The 23,371-nt window shown below is 42.4% G+C and overlaps 1 protein-coding gene across 1 annotated transcript; it reads right to left on the bottom strand.

Moving 5' to 3' along the window:
* Positions 1–392: 392 nt before the first annotated feature.
* On the bottom strand, positions 393–8,702 carry LOC133771809 (ankyrin repeat domain-containing protein 54-like). The gene is made up of 3 exons (XM_062208128.1): positions 7,922–8,702; positions 2,939–3,245; positions 393–623 (listed from the first exon to the last, which is right to left on the bottom strand). The coding sequence occupies exons 1-3, from the start codon at positions 8,573–8,575 to the stop codon at positions 598–600; spliced, it is 987 nt and encodes a 328-aa protein (XP_062064112.1). The 5' UTR covers positions 8,576–8,702; the 3' UTR covers positions 393–597.
* Between the last annotated feature and the right edge of the window lie 14,669 nt (positions 8,703–23,371).

Below are 23,371 nucleotides of genomic sequence, written 5' to 3'. Positions count from 1 at the left end.
AGTGTGAAAATTTCTGGTTATGTGTTTCCCGTGATTATTACTTGAAGTCTTTCTCCCCCTGTTTCACTCCTTGCACAGTGCCATAGTAGATGCTGAATATGTTGACTGAATAAGAAAATGAATGAAAGCTGTTTTTCTTTTTAATTCGAGCATTGACTACGATTTGCAGGCAGTTTGACCCAGGAAAAGCCATGTAACCTCTTTGAGCTTTTCTAGTTCACAAAATGGTTGTGATATCAATATCGCGCGGGAGAGGGGGGTGCATGTGCGACACTGGCAGCCGGAAGTGCATATGTAAATGTGCAAAAGTAGTTTCATCTGTACACGTGTTCCAGGCCTAGGTACTCAACCCCAGAAAACTCCAACCTAGGAAAAAGGCAGGCACAGTGTGGTGGTGTTTTTGAAAACAGTTTATGCCGACATATAAATGAGGGTCAGGAAAGGCAGATTGGTGTAAAAATGCATTTGACTTTTTTTTTTTTTTAAAAAAGCGTTTTTAAAAAGTTGGAGCTAAGAAAGCAGGGAAGAACTACGTGAGGTGGGGGTGGTTATAGCGCTGTTCCAGCTTCCTGCTGGACTTCTCAGCGTCGCGAAGTCTCAAAGATCGTTTGAGTCCGGAGTGTCTGCAGAGGACAGAAAGAAAAGCAGCATTAGGACCAGAAAGCGAGGACTTGTAGCCTCTCCCCCCCAGTCCCCGCCGGATATGCAGGCGCTTGAGGACACGAGTGGCTTTTGTCTTCCTAAGCGCAAAGCACAGGACCTGCCAATCAGTTCCAAAACGTTGTCAGCTCCCACCGCACTCCCCAGCCTCCTCCGTGGAGCAAGGCATCACTGCCCTCCGGGCTCTGAGCGGGGTTGCGCCCGAGGGCTTAAAGACTTCTACTCAAGTGATCAATCCTTACTGACTGCTTATGCGGAGGGAAGAGGAAGATGAGAATGTCATCTCGCTCTTCTCGCGTCTCCGGACACCTCTTGCACCGGGTGCAGAACCAGCCAGTGAGCTCGCCAAAGCGCACTCCTATCTCCATGTCCATGGAAAGGTAGACATAGGAGAAACTTTGGTTTCAATTCCCCCTCTTTCAAACACGCTTGTGGCTTCCTATCATTTCTGGAACAATATGGCTGCTCCTTTCTTTTACAGGCAAGATCCCTACGTGACCTGGTTCCTGCTTTCCCCTCCACTCTCCCCCAGTACACACTGCACTTCCCTCGGTCTCCCCAGCCATCCTGGATCTTCAGTCTCAAACTTCAGAATCACTCCGCGTTGGCGGCTACTTTCTTTTCACAGGGTCTCTGGCCACTCTTTAGCCTATCCTCCTGTTTACACTTTTCCACCGCAGTGGATTTCACACGTTGGCTCTCTAGAAATACACTGTTTTAATCGTTGTAGTCGATTTCCCTGAATGTGGGCTCTGTGAGGGCAGGTCTCTGGTTTTGCTTTTCACTTCTATGACCCCAACACCTAAGATGGGCTGATCGTGTAGCAGCATCTTAACTAAAGAATGATGTCCCTTTTCCCCATATCCTTACCTTCCTATCTGCGCATTCACCCAATGCCAGGTGGAAAATGCAGTGAGGCCTGGGATGGTTTCGTCTGTACTAAACAGGTGCACACTTGTCTTTTGTTTTTCCCTAAGCAACAGTATGTCACTTACATTGTATCTCAATGGAGAATGGGCATGCGTTACCTGCAAGTACTATGCCATTTTATGGTAACTGAAAGCATCAGAGGATTTCGGTTTGCGTGGAGGGTCCCAGAACCACTCCCCCGCAGGCACTTAGGCATGCCTGTAATTGTGCTTGGAGAAGAGAGCTTGGGGACAAAAGGATGGACAGGAAGGAGGGTGTGTTTGGTTACATAGCTTAGACTTGGTTATTAAGGGTCGCTCAATTTATTCATTTGCCTTGGAACAAATCAGTCAACTATTCTCTCCCGGTCAACTCGGCCTGGCAACAACTCTGTGGTTCCACTTCGCGCCCTGGATGCAAGCTGCGATTGGAGCAGGAGAGAGCATGCGCCACCTTGCCTCTCACGCCCAAGGCCAATAGGGTTCTGCATTCTGTATGCACAGCATCTCTCAGCGGGAGCGCGCAGAGCTAGGTTCTCCCCTGCCTCCGCCTTGGCTCCGCTAAAGCCCAGGGAGCCTACAGCCCTAGTTCTGAGTTAGCATAAATTCTAGTATCTTCAAAGTCATATTTTACCTTTAAATATTAGTGTTCCTGTCATACATCGCTTCTCATATCTATTTTGATTTTTCAAAAATCTTCCCCCATGCTCATTTTTCTCATTTATTGGTCTCTCAAAAAACTGAAAGCTTAAGCGAAAAACAGGGGCAAGAGGAGAGCTCCGTCTCCCTCCCAAAGTGTGCAGCAAATCCGAATGTGCAGATTTGGACGTCGCCATCCCACAGGCCCTAAAATTCCCTTGCGGGGTTGTGGAAAGCTGCACCTCTCCACTGTATAAAGCGGAGGGTCGGATTTAGTAAAGTCTTGCAACTGAGCTGAAAATGACGGATTTCACGAAGACGCCCTGCACAACCGGTTTTGGAAATCGCGAGATTGGTCCCTCGATGTATTTATGCGAACGCAGAACCTGAGACCCGAGTGAGGGGATGCGGCTCACTAGCTAGCCTGCAGGAGGAAGACCCGGGCGCTAGCTGGACCTCTAGCCTCCAAGGTCTTGATTAGCCTTGAGCTGCGGGAGGGTGGGGATTTGAGCGGTGGCAGAGGCAGGGCAGGGTGTGGGACAGGCTTTCACAAGCCCAAATTCTGCCGACTGCGGCTCTGACTAGGCTGCGCGATGGGAAGACTCGGGTTTTCCCGGGGCTTAGGCTCTGTGAGCGGAATTGAGGGCCCAGACCCTGCTTTCCCGTGCTCAACTTTGCCTTTCTCGAAAACGAGCGCACTGTGTTGGAATTCTGGCATCGTCCGTCCTCACCTGCCGGACCTTCTGCGGCCCTTGCGCCGTTGTGGTTACCGCCTTCGGTGGCCACCGCGGCGGCGCGCAGGTACCGAGCGACGTCGCGGTGGCCCCGCTCCTCAGCCAGGTCCACGGGCAGGCGGCCCCCGGCGTCGCGCACGTCCAGCCGCGCCCCGGCCCGGTGCAGCGCCACCAGCGTGTCCAAGAAGCCCTCCCGGGCGGCGTCGTGCACCGGTCGGCTGAGGGTGGCGGGGTCGGCGCAGTTGGGCTCGGCGCCGTGGAGCAGCAGCAGCTCGGCCACGCGGGCGCTGCCCATCATCATGACCTGCGCGAGAGGGAAGAGCGGTCAGGGCTATTGTATGGATCAGGACTATCCCATCCTAGGCAGACACCAGTGCCAGGCATGGTGTATATTTGTCCTTCATTGGCTTCCGGTCACAAACACCCTTCTCCAGTTCTCCCACCCATCCTATTTTAAGTACACACTGAATTGCTTCGTATTCTCCAACTTTTTGCGGAGCTCTGGCCACACGCAGAATACTATCAGACAGACAAAACGAAAAACAGTGAAGGACAAACTGCCTTTTACTATGGTCCGACTGCCTGTATTTTCCCTCTCTTTGGAGATGAAACCATGTTAAGGCATGGAGACTTTGCTTAGTTCATCACTATATATCCAAGCCAAGACATGTTAATTTTTAAAAGCCAACAAAGCACCATGCTTCTTGCAAAAATCTTTTGTTATATTTATATAACAAAATATTTATATTTATATATAGTTATAGTATATATAAGATAAAGATTTCTATTTATCTTCCTTGAGTGTTAAAACTCATTTCCTGTGGTAAGTGGCATAAGGTCCTCACAATGTCAAGGTCCCAGTTCTCAGAAGCTGTGAATATGTTGCATTATGTGGCAAAAGAGACTGTGCAGATATGATTAAATTAAGGAATTCTTTAAGACTTAACTGACACCCAATCGTGCATATTTATTTGGCACCATATGATGATGTTTTTAATGTTAACTGACACATTAAAATACTGTGTATTATGTGCCATGTTTCTATACATGAATTCACTGTGTAATATCCAATCAATGTAAACGTATCTCCAGATACATTTAACATTTCTCTATGGTGAAAATATTAAACATCCTCTATTTCAGGCTCTTTTATTTTTTAGAGAAACATACAGTACATTATGATTATCTATAGTTGCCCTACTTAAATTAAGGACCTAGAGGGGTATCCTGAATTATCAAGGTGGACCCAATGAAATCACAATATTCTCATAAAAGAAATAAGCATGGATGCAGAGGTCGGAGAGAAGATACAGGGGCTTTAAGCCAAGAGCCACTAGAAGGTGGAAAAGGCAAAGAAACAGATCCCTCCCTAGAGCTTCCCACACAATGGAGGCCTGTGGACCCAACTTGGAATCTTCATCTTCACGACTATAAAATAATATTTTTGGTTTTGCTTTAGTCACCGGTTGTGATGATTAGTTACAGCAGTAGGAAAGGAAAACACTTCTTTTGTTAAAGTTAAAAAGTCCTTAACTTTTTACTCCTGGTACCACTACTACAATTTACAGGGCAATATAGCTGATGTAGTGAAAAGACAGAAAAAAGACCCCAGGAATGTACATCTAGTTGACACTACATTGCATTAATCAATAACTGCACTTTTTTGCAAACTGTATCTATGACAATCCTGAACAAGAAGGGTTTCCTGTTTAAGGTGCAGTAACATTTTTGGAATATGGATCATCACTTTTTCTGTGGCAGATTTTCACACTTGGGATGAATGTCTCAAAGAATCCTGGAGTTTCTTGACAACTCCTTGCTTGCTTTTTCCCTGCTAAGAATTATAGCCATTTTCTGCCTTTTTGCCCCCTGCATTTTTAGAAACTTCTGCTATCTTATCCATCCCTTCAACCACCAAATCCATAACCTTACCACCATAAGAACCACTCCCTTTCAAGGGTCCATAATTTGATTGCTGTTGTTCATTCTAAATTCGAACATCATGGTAGAAATCACCACCACCATATTTACAACCTCCAAAATTTCCTCCTTCATTGTAACCATCATATCCTCCTCCTTCACCCTACCCACCACCTTGCTTTCCATGTCCTGGGCCACTACCATCATAGCCTCCTCTGCTAACATAGCAAGGACCATGGCCCTAGTTACCACCATCACCTCCAAAACCATTCTATCTATGGTCACCTCCTCTGTAACTTCCTCTGCCGCCACCACCTCCACAACCATAGCCTCGTCCTCCAACAAAGTCTCACCATGGCCAAAATTATCTCCACCACCTCCAAAGGTTCTTCCTCAACCCATAAAGTTGCCAGATCCATGTCTACAGCCACTTGGTGACCCAGCGGCAGACTGCACCTCTTGTTTAAAAGAGGCCATTTTCACTACACAACTATGCCCATTAATAGTGTGCTATTTATGAGCACAATTTTTATCAGCTGTATCATGACATTCAAGAGATATAAAAAGCAATTCCTCTCCACTCTCCTCCCCAACTCTGCCTCTCTTCCGTAACTTCTACAGTTTCAATCTTGGCACATTCCTCAAAGCAGACTCTCAGATTCTTCTGTACCTTCATTAATACCACCCACAAAAATCTCCCTCACTCTTAAATGAACACCAGGCTTTGCCAAATCCTCTCTAGAAACAGCTCTCTTTGGTTCACTCCGTGTGCAGCAACCTTGTGTGGTCAAGCACACACTGCTTCATCCACCTCATCAACACAAGAGAAAGCCACAAAAACAAAGCCCCTGGAATGTTTTGTTTCAGTGTCTCTCTTTTCAGTCTGTGAGTGTGCCCCTATTCTTAAAGTGTTTTCTCCAACTATCAACTGTAGTTTCAAAAAGATCAGGACACCCACCCATCCACAGTTTCCTCAAATGTTCTGTTTCCTGCACATCACAGTCCTCCATTTTGAGACTGGATTCAGCTCTTCCAACTGCAGTTCAATATGGGATAGAGAGGAAGAGAGGAAAACACTTCTAAGCTTATGACTGGAGAGTTTATTAAACAGAAAGTGCTCACCTCTGATTCCTAAATCATCTTTGAAACAAAGCCATTCCCAAAGAGTAATTTTACAATGGTGTCTAAAATCACAGCAGCTTTACAATTTGACTGTTGAATGGAGAGGTGGGAGAGAGAGAATTCTTTCAGGATAACCATCGTTTGGTTATATTAACCCAAAGATAGTGACTGTTTAAGGAGGAATTACTTATTTCTAGTCATGTTCTGTCCATTAAACATGAATTACTTAATTCGTGTAAATCAAGGAGACATAATAAATTATACTGTAGCTGTTGAATCCTGCCCTGAAGAAAGTGAAACTGATTTAGTTTTCAAAATGACCAGAAGAAAATGTAACTGAACTAAATTACAGTAACAGAAAGAAAGAAAAAACAGTGTACTGCACGGTGTATATTATAAAGTCCTTCATTTTGGTCATGAAGCTGGTCTTAAACCTTTTTTTAATGTTTTGTGGCATGAAAAAAAAATGAAAAGTGGCACACATTTAAATATTTAAACCATAGTAGCAATTAAAAGCAAAAAGAAAATGAATTAATTAAATGAATATTTGGAGGGTGATTAAATAAATTTAATAAGAAATTTACTTGAATTTATTTCTTTATTTTTTTCTATAAACTAAGTATTTCTGTGTTAAACATAAATTTGGTTAGGGTTCTAAACGAAATTATCTTCCCTTTCTCCTCCCTATTAAAAAACTCAGAATCATCCAACCATATTTGCCTTTTTTATTTAATCAAATAAGGTCTCTTCTAAAACTACAAAGCCAAATTGTTTCCATGCTGCTGGCAAAATTTTAGAGATGTGATATTATGAATGGTGCACAATTATTATGCATACATTCTTATATAACCACCCAACGTTCCAGTCTCAAAATGTCTCCATACTTCAGATCCCAAATGATCTCAAATTTTAAAAGATTTCTGGTTTTATTTTTATATCTATATTTTAAATATATAAAAGTTATCCTATGTAGCATAATTTCAGGAAAGGAGAACTCATTTGTGAAATTTCATGTAGAGTTACTTTCCTTTGTCTTTGTTCTGCTGGAGTTTTTGCAACATGCATTCGTTTCATAAAAGTTTTCTTTCTTTATGAATCAGAACTCATTTTGACCACCAGGGATAAAACTTGGGTGGTGACTGCCAGTAAGAATTTGGTTTTAGACTGAAATTTAGGAAGTTGGTGAAGACAAAAGAGCAAAACAATCTACGTACGGCCCAAACCAGAGGGCAGAGGGGAGAAATGACACTGCTCAACCATCCCAAATAAGTTAAGCCATAAAAACCAAAAAATACCCAGAATAATAGGAGATATCCCCAATGGGTAACTATACATTATCTCAAGCGAGATCACAGTAATGCTTCTCTCCATATTTGTCTTCATTTCCCAAGTTCTTATAATAAGTATAGATTTCCCCACTCAGAGTTAAAATAAGTAGCATATATATTTACTTCTGAGTAATTCCAGCTGGTATTTTATCCCACTCTACACGGCAGTAGATTTCCACCGAAATCCCCCTTTATTGAGAAAGAGGATAAACACCATTCAGGGGCCTTTGAGTTTGGGACTGAGAAGTCCCAGTAAATCATTCTTATTAAAAATACATTGCTTGGAAACTCGCGTTTCATCCCCAACGTTCGTGAATTTTGCACCTGATAGAGTTAGATCTTATAAAATCGCTCCCCCTTGCCAGATCGTCCCAGCATTCTAGAACTCCACAGCGCACGTGCCTGCTCTTGGCTTCGGTGGCTTCCCGACCCGCCACCCCCGGGGGTCGCCAGGAGAAAGTATTTGACTCCTTGCTCCACGGGAAAACTCCCCAAGACGGATGCCCTTGTCCCAGTATCAAAGCGCTCCCCGGTAAGTGCAGCCCTGCAAACCTCGCACTCCGGAGCCCCCCGGCTGTCCGCTTCTCCGGCCGCCGACCCGCGCACCTACCTGGATCGCCGCCCGTCCATAGCGGTTCGGCGCGTCCGGCGGCACTCCGGCCTCGAGCAGCGCCCGCACCTCCTCCACCCGGCCCCGCGCCGCGGCCGTGGCCAGCCTGTCCGCCGAGGGCTCCATCGGCTCCCGTGCCGCCCGACCCTCGCTGCCACCCTCCCTCCGCAGCCGTCCGGAGCCAGAGGCCGCCCCACCCTCGGGCGATCGGCCCGCTCCTCCTCTTTCTTCCTCCGGGGCTGGCGGAAGAGGCCCCCCAGACTCTGTCCTTGACTCCTCCCGCGGGAGCGCGGCGGCTTTCCATTGCAGGGGGCGCCGCTCACGTGTCTCTGAGGAGGCGCCATTCGCCTGAACGCCACGGGAACGTGACACCCCTGCAGTCGCCCCACGGCGGGGCTCGTCCCGGAGCCGGGGCCGGAAGCGGGCGGTGGGAGGGGGGCGCCTGGGGCCCCTTCCCACCTGTCCCCTCCCCACCGTGGGTGCCGCGCGGGAGCCGTTCTCCCGCGTTTCCTCCCCTCCCCGTATACCCTGCCCCGCCCCCAGCCCCTGCGTTAGAAAACCGCGCGGGATTCCTAACTGCCACGCTCGAATCAGGGCGTTTGGTATCGCAGGCACAGTATTGCTTCCTCTTTTAGGAAAGACTCTCAAAGCCATCCCCTCGCCGCCGAGGAGGGCCCGAGAGGTGTTCCTTCTTTTAAAGGACGCACCGCCCGCTCCCCCTCTCCACGCGGGGCTCGCGCGCGCTGCGTCCACGCCGAGCGAGGCTGCCTGAAGTCGGGCCCTGAGCACTGGTTCTGCAGAGTCGGCCAGCCTGCGCCGCCCCGCCCCCTCTCTCCGGTGAAACGGATGTAGGAGCGAGGGTTTTGCTGGTACAAGGGCCAAGTCCTGTGGAAGGGCTGGCTTTGCCACGAGTGGGGCAGAGTTCTGCCTATGGGCACATGGGGGAAGTGGGGAGGGGGTCCTGGAGGAGAGACGTTAACCTACCGGACACCCTCCCCCACCTTCTCGTCTGATGAAAAGGTAAACAGAAGTAGGGTATATATAGCAAGCGAAAGGAAATACAGTTAGCGTTTTTTCCCTATGATTATTACTTTTATGGGTTTAAAAATATGTTTTACGTTTTGAACTAGATGGCTCAGACCTTGCCGATAGCTTAAGCCCGTGCTTAATGGGCCTGCCGGATAACCCTGCTCTGTTTCAGTTACTTTTCAATCCTTGGTTGATTTCTCCAGCAGACCCAGAATGCCTTGGACTTTCAGTTGCTGTTTGGTCAGCAAAGCATTCAGTTTTGCTCCAGATTCCAGCTCCCGGCTAACGGGCACCTTTGCAGGCAGAGAAGACAGCTGAAGTACTTGGGTCCCTGGCACCCACGTGGGAGACCCAGTGCAGTTCCCGCCTCTGGCCTCAGCCTGGCCCAGCCCTTGCTGTTTTTCAGTACTTGGCAATTGAACCCCTGGACGGGACATCCATTTCCTCCCTCCCTCTTTCTCTTTTTAATAAAATATTTTAAAATTAAATTAAAGTGATGCCAATTAAAACACTGGGGGGGGGGGGGCGGCGCTGTGGTGCAGCAGGTTAAAAGCCCTGGCCTGAAGTACCAGCATCCCATATGGGTACTGGTTCTAGTCCTGGCTGCTCCTCTTCCAATCCAGCTCTCTGCTATGGTCTGGGAAAGCAGTGGAGGATGGCCCAAGTGCTTGGGCCCCTGCACCCACATGGGAGACCCAGAAGAAGCTCCTGGCTCCTGGCTTCGGATTGGCACAGCTGCCCTTGCAGCCATCTGGGGAGTGAACCAGCTGATGGAAGACCTCTCTCTCTGTCTCTACCTCTCTCTCTAACTCTTTCAAATCTTTAAACACACACACACACACACACTTGTGGGATACTGACTGTTACAGAAGCACACTGTACTTCACTGCATTATCTGTATTTTCCTCCTGGCACCTCTCAAGTACCTGGGTAGCAATGGTGTGGAAAATTCAAACTGTGGATACAAAACCCATAAGATCCTTTTAATTCACCTTAGCGTATTTTATGAAGGAGAAGAGAAAATATTGGTTGTGAATACATGAGGGAGGGAATAGATTCCCCTTGTAAAATGTATGGCTTCGAGACCAATATCAAAATTAGTTTCTATCACTAAATTAATAGTTCTTAACCTTGGGTGTGGGGAAGAGTAGACTCCTTCAATAATTCATTGAAAGCTATAGATCCTCTCTTCAAAAAAGAGAGTATGTAATGATTTCTTTAAAAATTATGTTCATGTACTTCTGAATAAAACCTCTAGGAAATTCAGGGATCACTCTGAAACCCAGCTATGGAAGAGCTGAATTCTTTCAGCGCTTGTACAATGTATCAGACTACTGGTGAAGGAAATGAGAGATGGAACCATTTAAAAACATCTTTAGAATGCATATTATAGCAGGTGTGGAGGTTGAATGCTTTGGAGCTATCAAGAACAGGCTTTGGAGTCTGTATACAGTAGCTCAGGCACTTCCAATAGAGCTCCCCAAAGATTATGGCACTCTTGGGTTCTAAAAACTTTTCCCATTATTGATTATAAATCTTGTGTGAATAGTTAATAATGGTGTGAAACTTTTCCAGTTTTTAAAAAACCTGCCACACTCCCAGTTTATTAATAGCTCAGAACTGATATTAACATCCCTAGAGAAATAAAAAATATAAAGCCCATGATCCTGCCGCTGATTATGTCAGCCTCAGTTTTCACATGTGTAAAATGGATTATAATACACTTGATATTTATTTTCTTCCCTGAGAATTCCATGACTTTGGCTGTTTTCAAAATCTATACTATGAAATTTGAACCTGTCTCAATTCTGATCACTCACTTATGGCAAAAAAGTTTGTTAACTCATTCAAGAGGTGCAAATGTTGAGTAGAGAGTATAATGGTGGCAAGGGTAGGTTTCAAAAATGAGTTCTGGGTTCCAATCTTGAGTTTTCTACTTATTTTCTCTCTAATTTTGAACAAACTTCCTTATTGTCTCTAGGCTTCAGATGTCTCATCTGTATGACTGGAGAAACAATAGTACTTACCTCAAACAGTTGTTGTGGGATTCAATGAGGCATCACATGTAGCCCTTAGAAGAGCAAAAGGAAGCGGAGGATTCCATAAGAAAAAAAAAATCCTTTCTAGTGGTGCAGACAGATGCCCAAGATGCTGGGAGCTGAGCCCAGAATTAAGAAAGGTACAGGAGTATAAAGACAGAAAAGAAGAAAAATGTTCCAGAGGGAAGAACATATGCAAAGACAAATATGTTTAAGAAAATTGAAAGTAAGTAATTGAAATGTTTGACAAGAGCCTGGGGGGGGGGGGAAGGAGCAGGCAAAGGACCACTCAGAGATTAAGAAGAAAAAGTAGGGGTGAGTGTGACGGCAAGAAGCTGGGGACAATGGTATGGAGTACACTTTCCAAGCTCAGCTGTGATAGTTCAAGGCCATGTACAGTGAAGCAGTGAGGCAAAGCAGATGGGAAGGTGGAAGAGGCCTGAGTACAATGTACGAAGGAAAAGTGCCAGGTGAGGAGATGGGGCAGTTAGCAGAGAAAAAAGGGAGAGATTAAGGACATGGGCAGACAGGGTATTTCTGAGAACCTGCTTAAAAGGTCAGAAGGAAACAGAATCCAAGGTGCACGGGGTGGTCATGTATTTGGATAGAGAAGATACAGGCAGATTTGAAGAGAAAGAAAAGGTCAGAGCTAGGGAGGAAGTTGAGGTGCTTCCTTCCACAATCAAGGAGGCTGGTCTATTAACAGAGTCAGAAGATGGATTAGGAAGTTTGAGAACGATGCAGGATTGGCATACCTTTTATGAGGAAAGACAAATTGGCCTGGCTACAGACTTTTTTTTTTTTTTTTAAATCAGAATGGAGGGTCCAGCTAGAGTGGAGATCATGACACCTACAGGGACATCTGAATACTTATTTAGGTGACAGAAAGCCTATCATTGTGCTACTACTCCAGAACTCTACAAATCAAAGAACATTAATACTAGACATGAATATAAATTCAGTATGTCACCAGAGATGAAAGATATTTGAGAAGGCAGTGTTCTGAAATTAGAAATCTGCTTCTGACAAGGCTTGCGACATTGACAAGGTGTGTATGCTATACAACTATTCCATGCAATATGAAAGATGATTTTTGTTAGGAAATGGAGTCAGAGAAACAGCTCTGGATGGGACCAAATGACAGTACTGATATATGTAATGATCTCATTTTCGACTGGAAAATCCTGAGAGAGAAATACCTGCATCAAACATTCAAATTAATTAATTTTTAGCTTCCATGTTTATAATCTCCAAAATGGGCTCTTTTTCATTCTATCCTTTACACTTCATGGGATTATTATATCAAGTGAAATAAAATATACAAAAACTCTTTTAAAAACATGCATATAAACATACATAGATGTGTACACATATTTTCCATTTTCAATATTAGCATTGGTACTAAAACAATCATTCAGTGATAAAGTCTGAGGTTAAAAATAAAATATACATAAGATATTTTTAGAAAGATATAGAAAAGTCTGTTGATGAAGAACTCAGATGTGCATGTGACTGACTTTTTCTTGTGTTAAGATTTATTTATTTATTTATTTATTTGACAGGCAGAGTAATGAGAGAGAGAAAGAAAGAGATCTTCCATCCACTGGTTCACGCCACAAATGGCCACAACAGCCAGGGCTGTTCCAAGCTGAAGCCAGGAGCCAGGAACTCCATCTGGGTTTCCTATGCAGTTGGCAGGAACTCAAGTACTTGAGTCATCATTCACTGCTTCTCAGGCTCATTTTTGAAGTTAGATCAGAAGTGGGGAAGCCAAGACTTGAACAACCTGCTCCTTAACTCTGTGCTCCACAGTGCCTGCCCCATGAGTGACTTTTCACATTCTGAAATTTGATTTTTGTACTGTGTCATATATTACTCTTTCTAACGCAACAAACTTGTAGACAAATAGGAGTTGCTTTTCTCAGAATCATCATTCGTAATTTTGTTTGACAAAAAGTATCAGGCACTTGGCTAAAATTTGTGGATATAGAGAGAAGGGCCTATAGTCAAGAGTGTATATTGGCAAAAACCATCAATTCATTTGCTTCTCTGGAGGAGGAAGGTTGTCTTCATTCCAGATGAGCTCTTTAGGAAAGGCTAAATTAAGTGCAGGGAAAGCGAGACTGGGGTAATGCATACTATGATACCTCAGATCTGTGTTACTGGGCATGGGTGGGGAGCATTTCAGAATCTAGAAAGAATCCCATAATGCAGGGGAATTCCTTAGGAAACAGCTTATCAGAGCAAGGTGCATAACCTGTGGTGGAGCTTCTAGCCATAGCTGTGTTAAGCTGTGTAGATGGGCTATTGGATAGGATGCTGGCTGCAGTAGGAAATTGATCGAAGACAGAGGCCATCCAAGATAATTCCATATACCCCTGTAATTTGGAAACACAGTAACATGAAGAAATGAGGGTCCTAGGCCTAGCTGCATCACCTAGTTTGTCTCCTTGAGCACATGATACTTAACTCTAGTGTTAATGTAACAATGGTGCAGCAAGAGATGGTTGTTGACCCCAACCAACAGATTTTCCCTCAGGGTGTCCCTGGGTAAGGATTCTGAGCTTTCAGTGTCGAATCTGGGTAATAAGAGTCTTCTAAATAGGAAAGAAGCACTCTTAGGTGAAAAGTGTCAAAGAATTTAACATTTATTTTCTCTTTTACTGTTTTATTTGAAAGGAGAGAGAGAAAGAGGGAGGGAGGGAGGGAGAGAAAGAGAGAGAGAGAGAGAGAGAGAGAGAGAGAGAGAGAGAGAGATGCTTGCATCTACTGGCTCACTCCCCAAATGCCTGCAACAGCCAGGGCTAGGCTAGATGGGAGCCAGGCTGAGGACAGGAACTCCACTTAGGTCTCTCACATAGGTGGCAGGGACTCAAGAACTTGAGCTATAATTTGCTGCCTCCCACGTGCATTAGCAGAGAGGTGGATAAGAAGCAGATTAGGAGTAGCTGGAACTTGTACTGGCAGTCTGCTAAAGGATGTGAGCACCCCAAGTGGCAGCTTAATGGCCACCCTAATTATTTATTTTTCACAAGGAGAAAAATGTAGCTTTGGCATGAAATGGAGACCTCTTAGACAACAGAGTAGGTTTCCAAGCAAGCTTTCTCAGAAAAGGCAGGAACAGATATACACGGGGTTAAAATGGAGGTTGTTTCCTTCTCTCTGCTGTTCTCTAATTAAATTAATATTGTATAATTATTGAGATTTATTATTTTCTAAGGCACTCTTTTAGGGTTTCTATGCTATTTCTGTACACTCAGAAATATGGCAAAATTTCTCTTTCTGCCCAAGCAGGATCTTAGCAAGCAGCACAAAATTCAAAATGCCTTAATTATTATAGACTTAATTCATGATTACAGGTAAGTCATGATTTTCTGCCCTTTTTTCCCCCAAAGTGGTTATAACTGGATATAAAATCTGTACTACTGTCTTGATAATTTAAGAAAAACTTAGAAGTGTATTACATGTTATAAAGCAGATGTCTTTTCTTTCTAATTTTTATTTTTTAAAAATATTATTTATTTGAAAGTCTGAGTTACAGAGAGGGGGGAGGGAGGGAGAGAGAAAGAGAGAGAGATCTTCCATCTGTTGATTCACTCCCCAAGTGGCCACAATGACCAGGGCTGGGCCAGGCCAAAGCCAGGAGCCAGGAGCTTCTTCCAGGTCTCCTATGTGGGGGTAGGGGCCCAAGCACCTGGGCCATTCTCCTCTGCTTTCCCAGGCACACCAGCAGGGAGCTGGATCAGAAGAGGAGCAGCCAGGATTCAAACCAGTGCCCTATGGGATGTTGGCGTCACAGGTGGCAATTCTATCCACTACGTCACAGCATCAGCCCCCTTACAGTTTCATTTTTGCTTTTTAAATTCATTTGAAAAGCAGAGAGAAAAAAAGAGAGGGGGTGAGATTGAGAGAAATATTTCATTTCATCCACTGTTCTCTCCCCAAATGCCCACAATAGGCTGGGCTGGGCCATACTGAGCCCAGAAGCCTGGAACTGCACCCAGGGCCTCTGTGTGAGTGGTGGGGACTGAAGTACTTGAACCATCACCTGCTGCCTCCCACATTGCACATTAGCAGGAAGATGAAATCTGAAGTAGAGCAGGGGCTCCGGTCCAAGCACCTTGATATGGCATGTGGGTGTCCCAAGTAGCATCTTAACTGCTGTGCAAATGTCCACTCTGGATGTCACTTATTTTTAATCTTTTTTTTTAAAAATTGTTATCTGAGAGGAAGAGAGAGAGCTTGAGAGCACATGAGTGAGAGAAAATACTCTCATACATTGGTTCATTCCCCAAATGACTGCAAAGGCTGAGGCATGAGCTGGGTGGAATCCAGGAGCTAGGTACACAATCCAGGTCTCCCTCAATTCCTTGTGCTGCCTCCCAGTCTGCACTGCCAGGAGGGTGGATTCAGGAGCCAAAGTCAGCAACAAAAGCTGAGAATCAAACCCAGGTAGGTACTCCAATACCAGATGGTTAACCATTAAGTGAAATGCCACATCTCTAGATGACTTTTCTAAATTGTGTATAAAACACATGTGATTTTAAATCTAAGAAATATGCTATTAAAATATCTCTAGGATGAATTCTAAATAAGAAACCTTTGCAGCTGATAAAATAATCACTTCCTAACAACTATTCTGTAAATTTATCCTTTTGCATATTGAAGAAATTCTTACGGTGAATTACTTATATTTGTTTTTAGCTGCTTGGTCAGCTGAAATAACTAAAGGATTAGGACAGCATGTCTGTTTGTAAATATATGAGTATGTGCCCATACTTGTGTGTTGTATATAGGTATTTCTTTAATGTGGGCATATTTGTAATTTGTTTACATATTCAGATATTGATATTAGCCTCATCCTGGGAAACAATATAAGCAATAGGCATATAATTAGAGGACATATAGATGAGAGAGAGAGAGAGAGAGAGAGAGAGAGAAGAAGAAGAAGAAGAAGAAGAAGAAGAAGAAGAAGAAGAAGAAGAAGAAGAAGAAGAAGAAGAAAGGGAAGGGACGGAGGGGAGGGGAGGGGAAGGAGGGGGAAACAAAGACAAAAAGAAACTCACTCAGAGTTGCCAAGAAAACAATAGTGGCTATCATTCATTGAAACCTACCCACGGGGCAAGTATTATTAAGCAGTTTTACTCAAGGTTCCCAGTTCTGTCTGAGAGGTCCATACCCTTTCCAGTAGGATGCTTCCATGTGACTAATTTATACAGTGTAAGGTATACAATTAACTATGCTTTCTTGCCTTTAAGGTCTGTGCTCCCAAACAGATTGCAATACTGGGACCAAGATAACAATATCTACTTTCAGGAACTTGGTGATAGAACTTTTGGATCTCAAAATCCCCTCATTTAATCCATTTTCCTCCATTTTGGATGATTTTTCCCTAACTATAGCTCATATATGTAAAAAAAAAAAAAAAGAGGAGTGAGCAGCATAAAGAAAATGATACACTACACAGAAGCAATAACTGTTGACATTTTGAAATATTTCCTTCCTTTTTGCTTGCTCAGTCTTTACCTTGTAGATATTGTTGAATTTTGAAAGGAGCTTTCCCTCTCTCACATCATGAGAGCATGACTGAAATTTCTTCATGAACTTCATAAACATTACTTGTAACAAGTGTAAAATATTCTACTGAAAAAAATTGTTAGTTTACTTAATAAGGCTCCTGCTGTTAGATTAGTATATAAGATGTTTCTAATTGCTACAACAAACAATGTTGCAGCTTTCCAGAGTACAAAGCTCTTTTAAAACACATTGCAAAACCGCTTTTCAAAAAGCCATCTCTTTGATTTACTGATGATAAAATGGAGGGGTGGCACATTGCCAAAATTACCCAGTTAAAAAATGTTTGCCACAGCTTTTGGACTCAGGTTCTCTCTTGTAATTCTTTCTATGGCCATAGCTGCTTATTTTGACTTGGTTAAATATGGATAATGGGAATGGCAATCATATCCTTAATTATAATTGTGGAGGAGACATTCATGCAGTGCAAGGGAATGGGATGGCACAATCAGAGTCCATCCCTTTTTACCAGAACTGAAGGCTTGAAAAAGTTAGATATTCTTTCTGAGCCTCTGTTCCCTTACCTGAGGCTTGAATAAATTATCTTAACTTTCTGAGGTCTGTTTCCTCATCTTGCAAAGCAGGGAAAATAAAACTTACCTCATAAAGTTATTTTGAGGAATCAAGAACATCAGCTGTATGAAAATTCAGGTGTACATCAGGCTCTCAATAAGCAAAACTTAACTCTTTTTTGAGAATACATATGATATTTACCATCATGTTTATCATTTAGGCCATAAAAGCCTATCTCCTGTTGGGTATTTTTTTATTCATAGTAGGTATCTGTTATTTCAACAGGAAGCTCCCTTCCAAAAGATATGATGAGCCCTGCCTTCTCTGAATTCTAACTAGCTGAAAACAGGGCTTCTCTGTGACAAAGTTGCCTCTCTTACAACAAAAGAGCATCTAGAAAAAGAAAAAAAACTCATTAAATCATGGGAAGTGACTCTGGAGTGTGTCACTGCATTCTGTTTTCTGTGTTTCCGCTACCACTTCTTGGGGTGCATTTCAAGTGGAAGACACAAAACTGAAAAGTTGCAAAATTTGCTTTCCTAAACTTTTATTCTCAACCCTTCCTCCTTTAAAACATGCCCCCGCCTTTTCAGCTGATGACCACAGGAAGTACATTTACTGTATTTTGTCTCTTTGATATACTACTTGTCAATAATTTCTTCAAATGTGCATATTTTCAGGTCAGTGTCAAAAGCAGACATTTTGAAGTTCTTGCGGATGACTTTCATGTTTTCTGCTTCTTTCTCCTCCATCTCTTACACACGCTATTTTTTAATAATAAAGAATTTTTAGAGTTTTTATGCCCAAAAGTTTTGATTCAGATATTCAGAATGCAACAATCATTTTGAAGAAATCAAGAATATAATTACCCCAGGGCCCCCTCTAGAAATTATTCTGTATACTTATTTTTAAAATAATTTGAAGATAGGTTAATAACTATTTTTTCAGTTCTTTAAAAATCATGTGATGTTCAACCTTAGAAAACAGAGGTTTATAAATATTGATTACCTAATAATTATAAACACTAGAGCTTAGAATCACTGTCTGAAGGCCACCACATAAGGTTTCCATCAAACGTAGATTAAAAAGTAGACATCTATACACTGATTTTATTTCACACCTTCAAATGTGCTAGACATTTGAATAAATATATTTTTATTATGATGCGTATATTCTTTCAAATGGAGTTCAGGAATTTTTCCCTACTCTGAGTAATTAAATCTTAAAGAAGTAGGTACTTTCTTAAGGACATGGTTTATGTTACTTGAAAGTTTACAATGAATCTTAACATTGGTATTGTATCCAGTTATTATTCTATGAATACTATAGGGTACTATTGTCTCTAGTTTACATAAGAGAAAATGGAAGCACTGAGATTTCAAGTACTTAGTCCTAATACTTATAATAGCTATTAAGTTTAAGAAAAAAAAGGAATATGATCAGAGTTCATGTGAACACCAAGAAGATGATTTTCCTACTAACTACATGCCCCAAGTGGCTCCTATGCTGGTTGCATAAATTAAAGTAGGCATAAATACCTTAGGCATACAAGAGTAGTTTCAATTCATCTTATTCTTGGCAAGAAATATATTTTTAAAAGATGTTAACTTCTTTGTTTTATTATGATTTGGTGATTTTTAGAGCCCATAAGAACTTCAGTTACTATATTGCCTTATTTTTTCATATTCACTCAATCAATAAATATTTATTGGGACATATATGATACGCCTGGCCTGATGCTTAATGCCACAGAGACCCAAGGAGCTTAAACAAACTTACAAAACAACAATAAACCAGAAGAGGTAGAACTGAACCATATATATATATATATGTATGTATATATATATGTATATGTATATATGTATGTATGTATGTATATACACATGAGTTTATATATATATATATAAACTGAACCATACATATATCAACCTCAATCATGTACTAATTACCAGTGACTTTGGGCAGGCCATGAAACCTATCTGAACCTCAATCTCCAGATCTATGAAATGAGAAAATAAAATATCTAAAACAGAAGTATACTGGGAAAATTAATGAGACAATGCAAGTCCAACTGTTCTGTTAAGTTCCTCACAATCATTTCTGAAGGAAAATAGAAGCTTATAATATGCTTTTGGAAGAAAGTTTCAGTAAACTTCTTTTAAAAATCAAATGTTATACAAAATAAATTCAACTTTAGCTATTCAGCATGCAAATTTCATGGAATAAAATTGGGTGCTCAGGTTGTATGGGCATTTAACACTTACTTCAGAGATAAAAGATGCTACTTACTCTACAGAGTGGGAAAAATTTTTAGTTGGGGGCAGTGATTGTTCTGCGGGTAGCTGCTGTTTCTTTAAATTGGGTGAGAGAGTTATACAATTGCTGAGTCAGAAGAACTGGCAGCCTGGAGAATCAGAGCAAGAAAATGGTGGCCCTCGAGAAAAGAAAGCAAAACATAAGCTTTTTTCTAATGCATCTGAAAAGTCATTGGTGTAATATTAGACAAAGTTAGCTTAAAAGCAGAAAAAATATGACTATAATCTGGAAGGAATATTTTTGTTTTTCTTGGAAATTATTCTTAAGCTTAAATTATTCATCGGTATTTACACCCTTGTTATTTGGCTCTTAGAGAGACACAGACTCATCATTTTGTCCGTAAGTGCTTTATTCTGTTAGAGCTACCTTTAACTGCAATCAAGCTTTGATCTTAACCAATATAAGCCCCTAAAACATTTCTGACGTGTTTTTTCTGTCCTACATAATTGCAGGTTGTCATGTTTAATATGAGCCTGATTTGGATAATAAAATGAAATTTAAAAAAACCCATACCACACACACACACACACACACTTGTGGGAACGTGTAGACAGAGAGAATGAGAATGAGATTCATTTATCCTGTGTAAACAGAGGTAAGTGCATATAATGCTTTTTAAAAGATAAAATATACACCCCCTGTGGAAATGCTTCAAGTTTCAAGCTTTAAAACGTAAATATATACTGTTACATAATTCTAATATTATGTTTTGGTTATGAAAATCTGGCATCTAAAAGGCATTTTTTTTTTCTTGTTCGGATGAAGGTTCATGCAACAGTGAAGTGTCTGCTCCATTTGGTGAAATACCTCCATTGATGCCCAGACTTTCCTTCCTGGGACCCAAAGTGTGACCTACTGACTATAAATTAAAATCTAACTTAGAACCTCAGTTTTAAAATAAATAAGTAAAACTTATACTAAAAAGCAACATTGCCTGTATTTGTCGAATTGTATCCCAGTGGGCCACTTGTAACAGAGATGATTTAAGAGACTTGTAGTAAAGGGATCAGATTTTCTGGAAGTGAAGTGCAGAAATACATATTTTTTATAGCATCCAAGTAATGATATTGTTGATAACGTCTGCCATGCTTTCTTGACTTCTGGTTACTTACATGCTTAAATGAAGAAGCAAAGGCATTTTTTACTCTACTCCAATTGTACAATTTTATTAGTTTCAATTTGCATAAGAGATTACATCTTTGTTCATAGCTTTCTGAAATACTACAAAAGCTTTCTTCCCTTTAAAAAATCCCCACTGTACAACTATTTAAATCAATCACAAGATTTTGTTGCGCAGGTGAAGGAGAAAACAGAGCTGGGTAAAGAAGAATTAAAAAGTCCTTTGTGATATAAATATTGTGCTTTCATTGACATAGCCAATGTTACAATGTAAAAGTCAACTTTCTCTTTTATAATGGATCTCTGATTCTTTGGGAATTTAAATCGTGTGATATTTTTTCCTTTGTAGTATTATTATTATTATTATTATTATTATTATTACTATTATTTATATAGTTCTGCCCAAATGTGAAGCTCTTTCCAGGGTTCGTGAAACAAGTAACTACACTGAGAAACACGAACAAGCAGCAAAATTTTCCTCAATCCTCTCTCCCTTAAACAAATGCTATTGACACTGACTAACTTCAACAACTGTAAGTACACCTGGGCTTGCTGAATGCACATGATTTAGGATATGGGGATTCTACTGAGGTCCTGAATTGTGGGCATTTTCTACGAGGAGTCAGAACCTTTGAGATCTTCCTTGCCCTATTGAACAAAACCTTGTTCTCCATCATTTGGCTTGTTGTCTTAGAAGCAGATCTTGTTTTAACAACCCCTGAGAACTCTTCATTCTAATTAGCGATTTCATTTGAATGTTTTTAACTGGGCGGGGGACATGGGGGTGACATTTTTCAAACTTGGGAGCAGCTGAAATGTAAAAAGAAAACAGTTGTGAGACATCATCGCTGGGCTAGTCTTTACATCGTCCTGCACCCCCAGACAAGAAACCGAGATGGGAGGCCTTTCCACTCCCCTGTGTCCAGCTAGCGAGAGAACGGAAAGGCCGCCAGGGCTGCGAGGCGCTCCTCGCCCAGGTTCCCCGGCTCACCTGACTCGCTCCCCACCCCAGCCCCCGCCACAAAAGGCCTAGCCAGCACCAAGCCGGGCAGGCTACTGGGCGATGCCTCCAGTTCTCCCTCCCTCCGACATCCAGGAGGCCCGCGCAGACTCTGCCTGCTTCCCTCACCGCCATTCCTCCTAATGGAGCCCCACAGCGTGATTAAACCCGTATCTGTAGTTACTGTCACCGTGATCACCTATTACCGGCGGACACGGCTGGGGGTGCGGGGGGTGGGGGGTCTTCGAGAAGTGGGGGTGGGGGAGGGTTCTAAGTGGGTCAAGCGTTTACACTCTCGCTGGTGGGTCCTGCGCTAGTGCTAATGAAATCTCCGGGATCAGCAGCGTCTCTAGGAACTTAGAGGGTGCGGAGGTAGGGGTAGAGGACGCAGGGGAGCAGCGGGTGGGCGAGCGGAGATCAGAGCAGCGCGCATTCCACCTGCCACCTACTGACGCTCTTTAGGGTCCTGGGGACGCCACTTGAACCCCAACCTAGCTCTGGGGGGTGGGGAAGGTAGCAAGCCGCTGCCTGGAGTCGTGGGGAGAGGTCGCGTGCGGGCACCGGAGGGTGAGGAGGGGTGGGGTTGGGAGAAGAGATCGCCAGGAGGGCGCAAGTGTTAGGACCAGAGGCCTAGAACCCAAGAAGCTTCTAAGATGGAACTACGTGTGTCTCCCGTTAGGGTCCTGTCCTGCTTTCCCTGACTGTAAGGCCACCTTCTAATATACGCGCACAAATCCCGTCCGCCTTGCTCTTCTCTACCCACCCAAGGCTAACGGCAATGCCGTGGAGCTTGCTGGTGAGGGTCACAGCACCTTGAACACTCAAAAGTGTAAGGAAGAAAATATCATTCCCCCAACCTCCCATCCAGAGGAAATAACTAAATTCCATTATATAATGAGAGAGAGCGCGCGCCCATAAGACAGCAAACGTGCGTGTGTATGCTAGAGAAAAAAAGATTATGTACTGCTTTGAATCTTAACTTCTAAAAACTCACCTAATTGCATGATTTTAATATTCTATTAAATATTCTTTAAACACATGATGGTCTTATTTTCCAGGGTATAGCTGTGACATAATTTAAAATTTTGCTGCTAGAATTTTAGGCGATCTTCAATGTCTTGCTACTATTTAAACATCTCTGTCGATTTTTATTAGAATCTTTCTTCCCTTAGGGTGATTCCTAGATGTAGAATTTCTGAAATGCATATATGAGTCTTTTTAGAGTTCTTGGGGCCTTCATTTGGCCTAGCTACTTGGGATGCTCACATTGCATATTGGATCACCTGGCTTGGAGTCCTGCATCCAGTTTCCATACCCTGGGAGTCAGCAGGTGAAGGCTCAAGTAGTTGGGTCCCTGTCACTCACTAGAAGACCCTGAATGAGTTCTGAGCTTCCAGCTTTAGTGTTATTCCAGCCCCTGCTGTTGTAGGCATTTGGGGAGTAAAACACTAGATAGGACATCTCTATCTCCTTTTCAAATAAAAAATTAATAATAATCCAAAAGCTTTTGATAAATACTACAAAACTTTTTCTTGCCCATGGAGATTTTCAGAAAGTGCATTAATTTCATCAGGCAATAAAGATATTAGTGATTAGGTATGTGAGAATCAGAATTTAGAGAACCATATTTTTTTAAAAAATGCATGCTGAGTATTATAAGTTTATGTTTAGAAAGAGAAACAATACTCATTGCTTACATAATTTAAACTTCAGAAATGAAGGACCAAAAAACTCTGAGATTGGGTTTTGTGGCAAGAGTCTACAGTGTTTTAGCATGGAGTTTCAGTTTTAGTTCGGCCTAGGTGTTTTAGTATACAAGACTAGTGAGATTTTCATGTATCTCAAAAAGTATTAAAGATT

This window comes from Lepus europaeus, chromosome 12 (genome assembly GCF_033115175.1).
Source record: "Lepus europaeus isolate LE1 chromosome 12, mLepTim1.pri, whole genome shotgun sequence".
NCBI lineage: Eukaryota > Metazoa > Chordata > Mammalia > Lagomorpha > Leporidae > Lepus > Lepus europaeus.
This window is presented reverse-complemented; position numbering and strand designations above follow the sequence as displayed.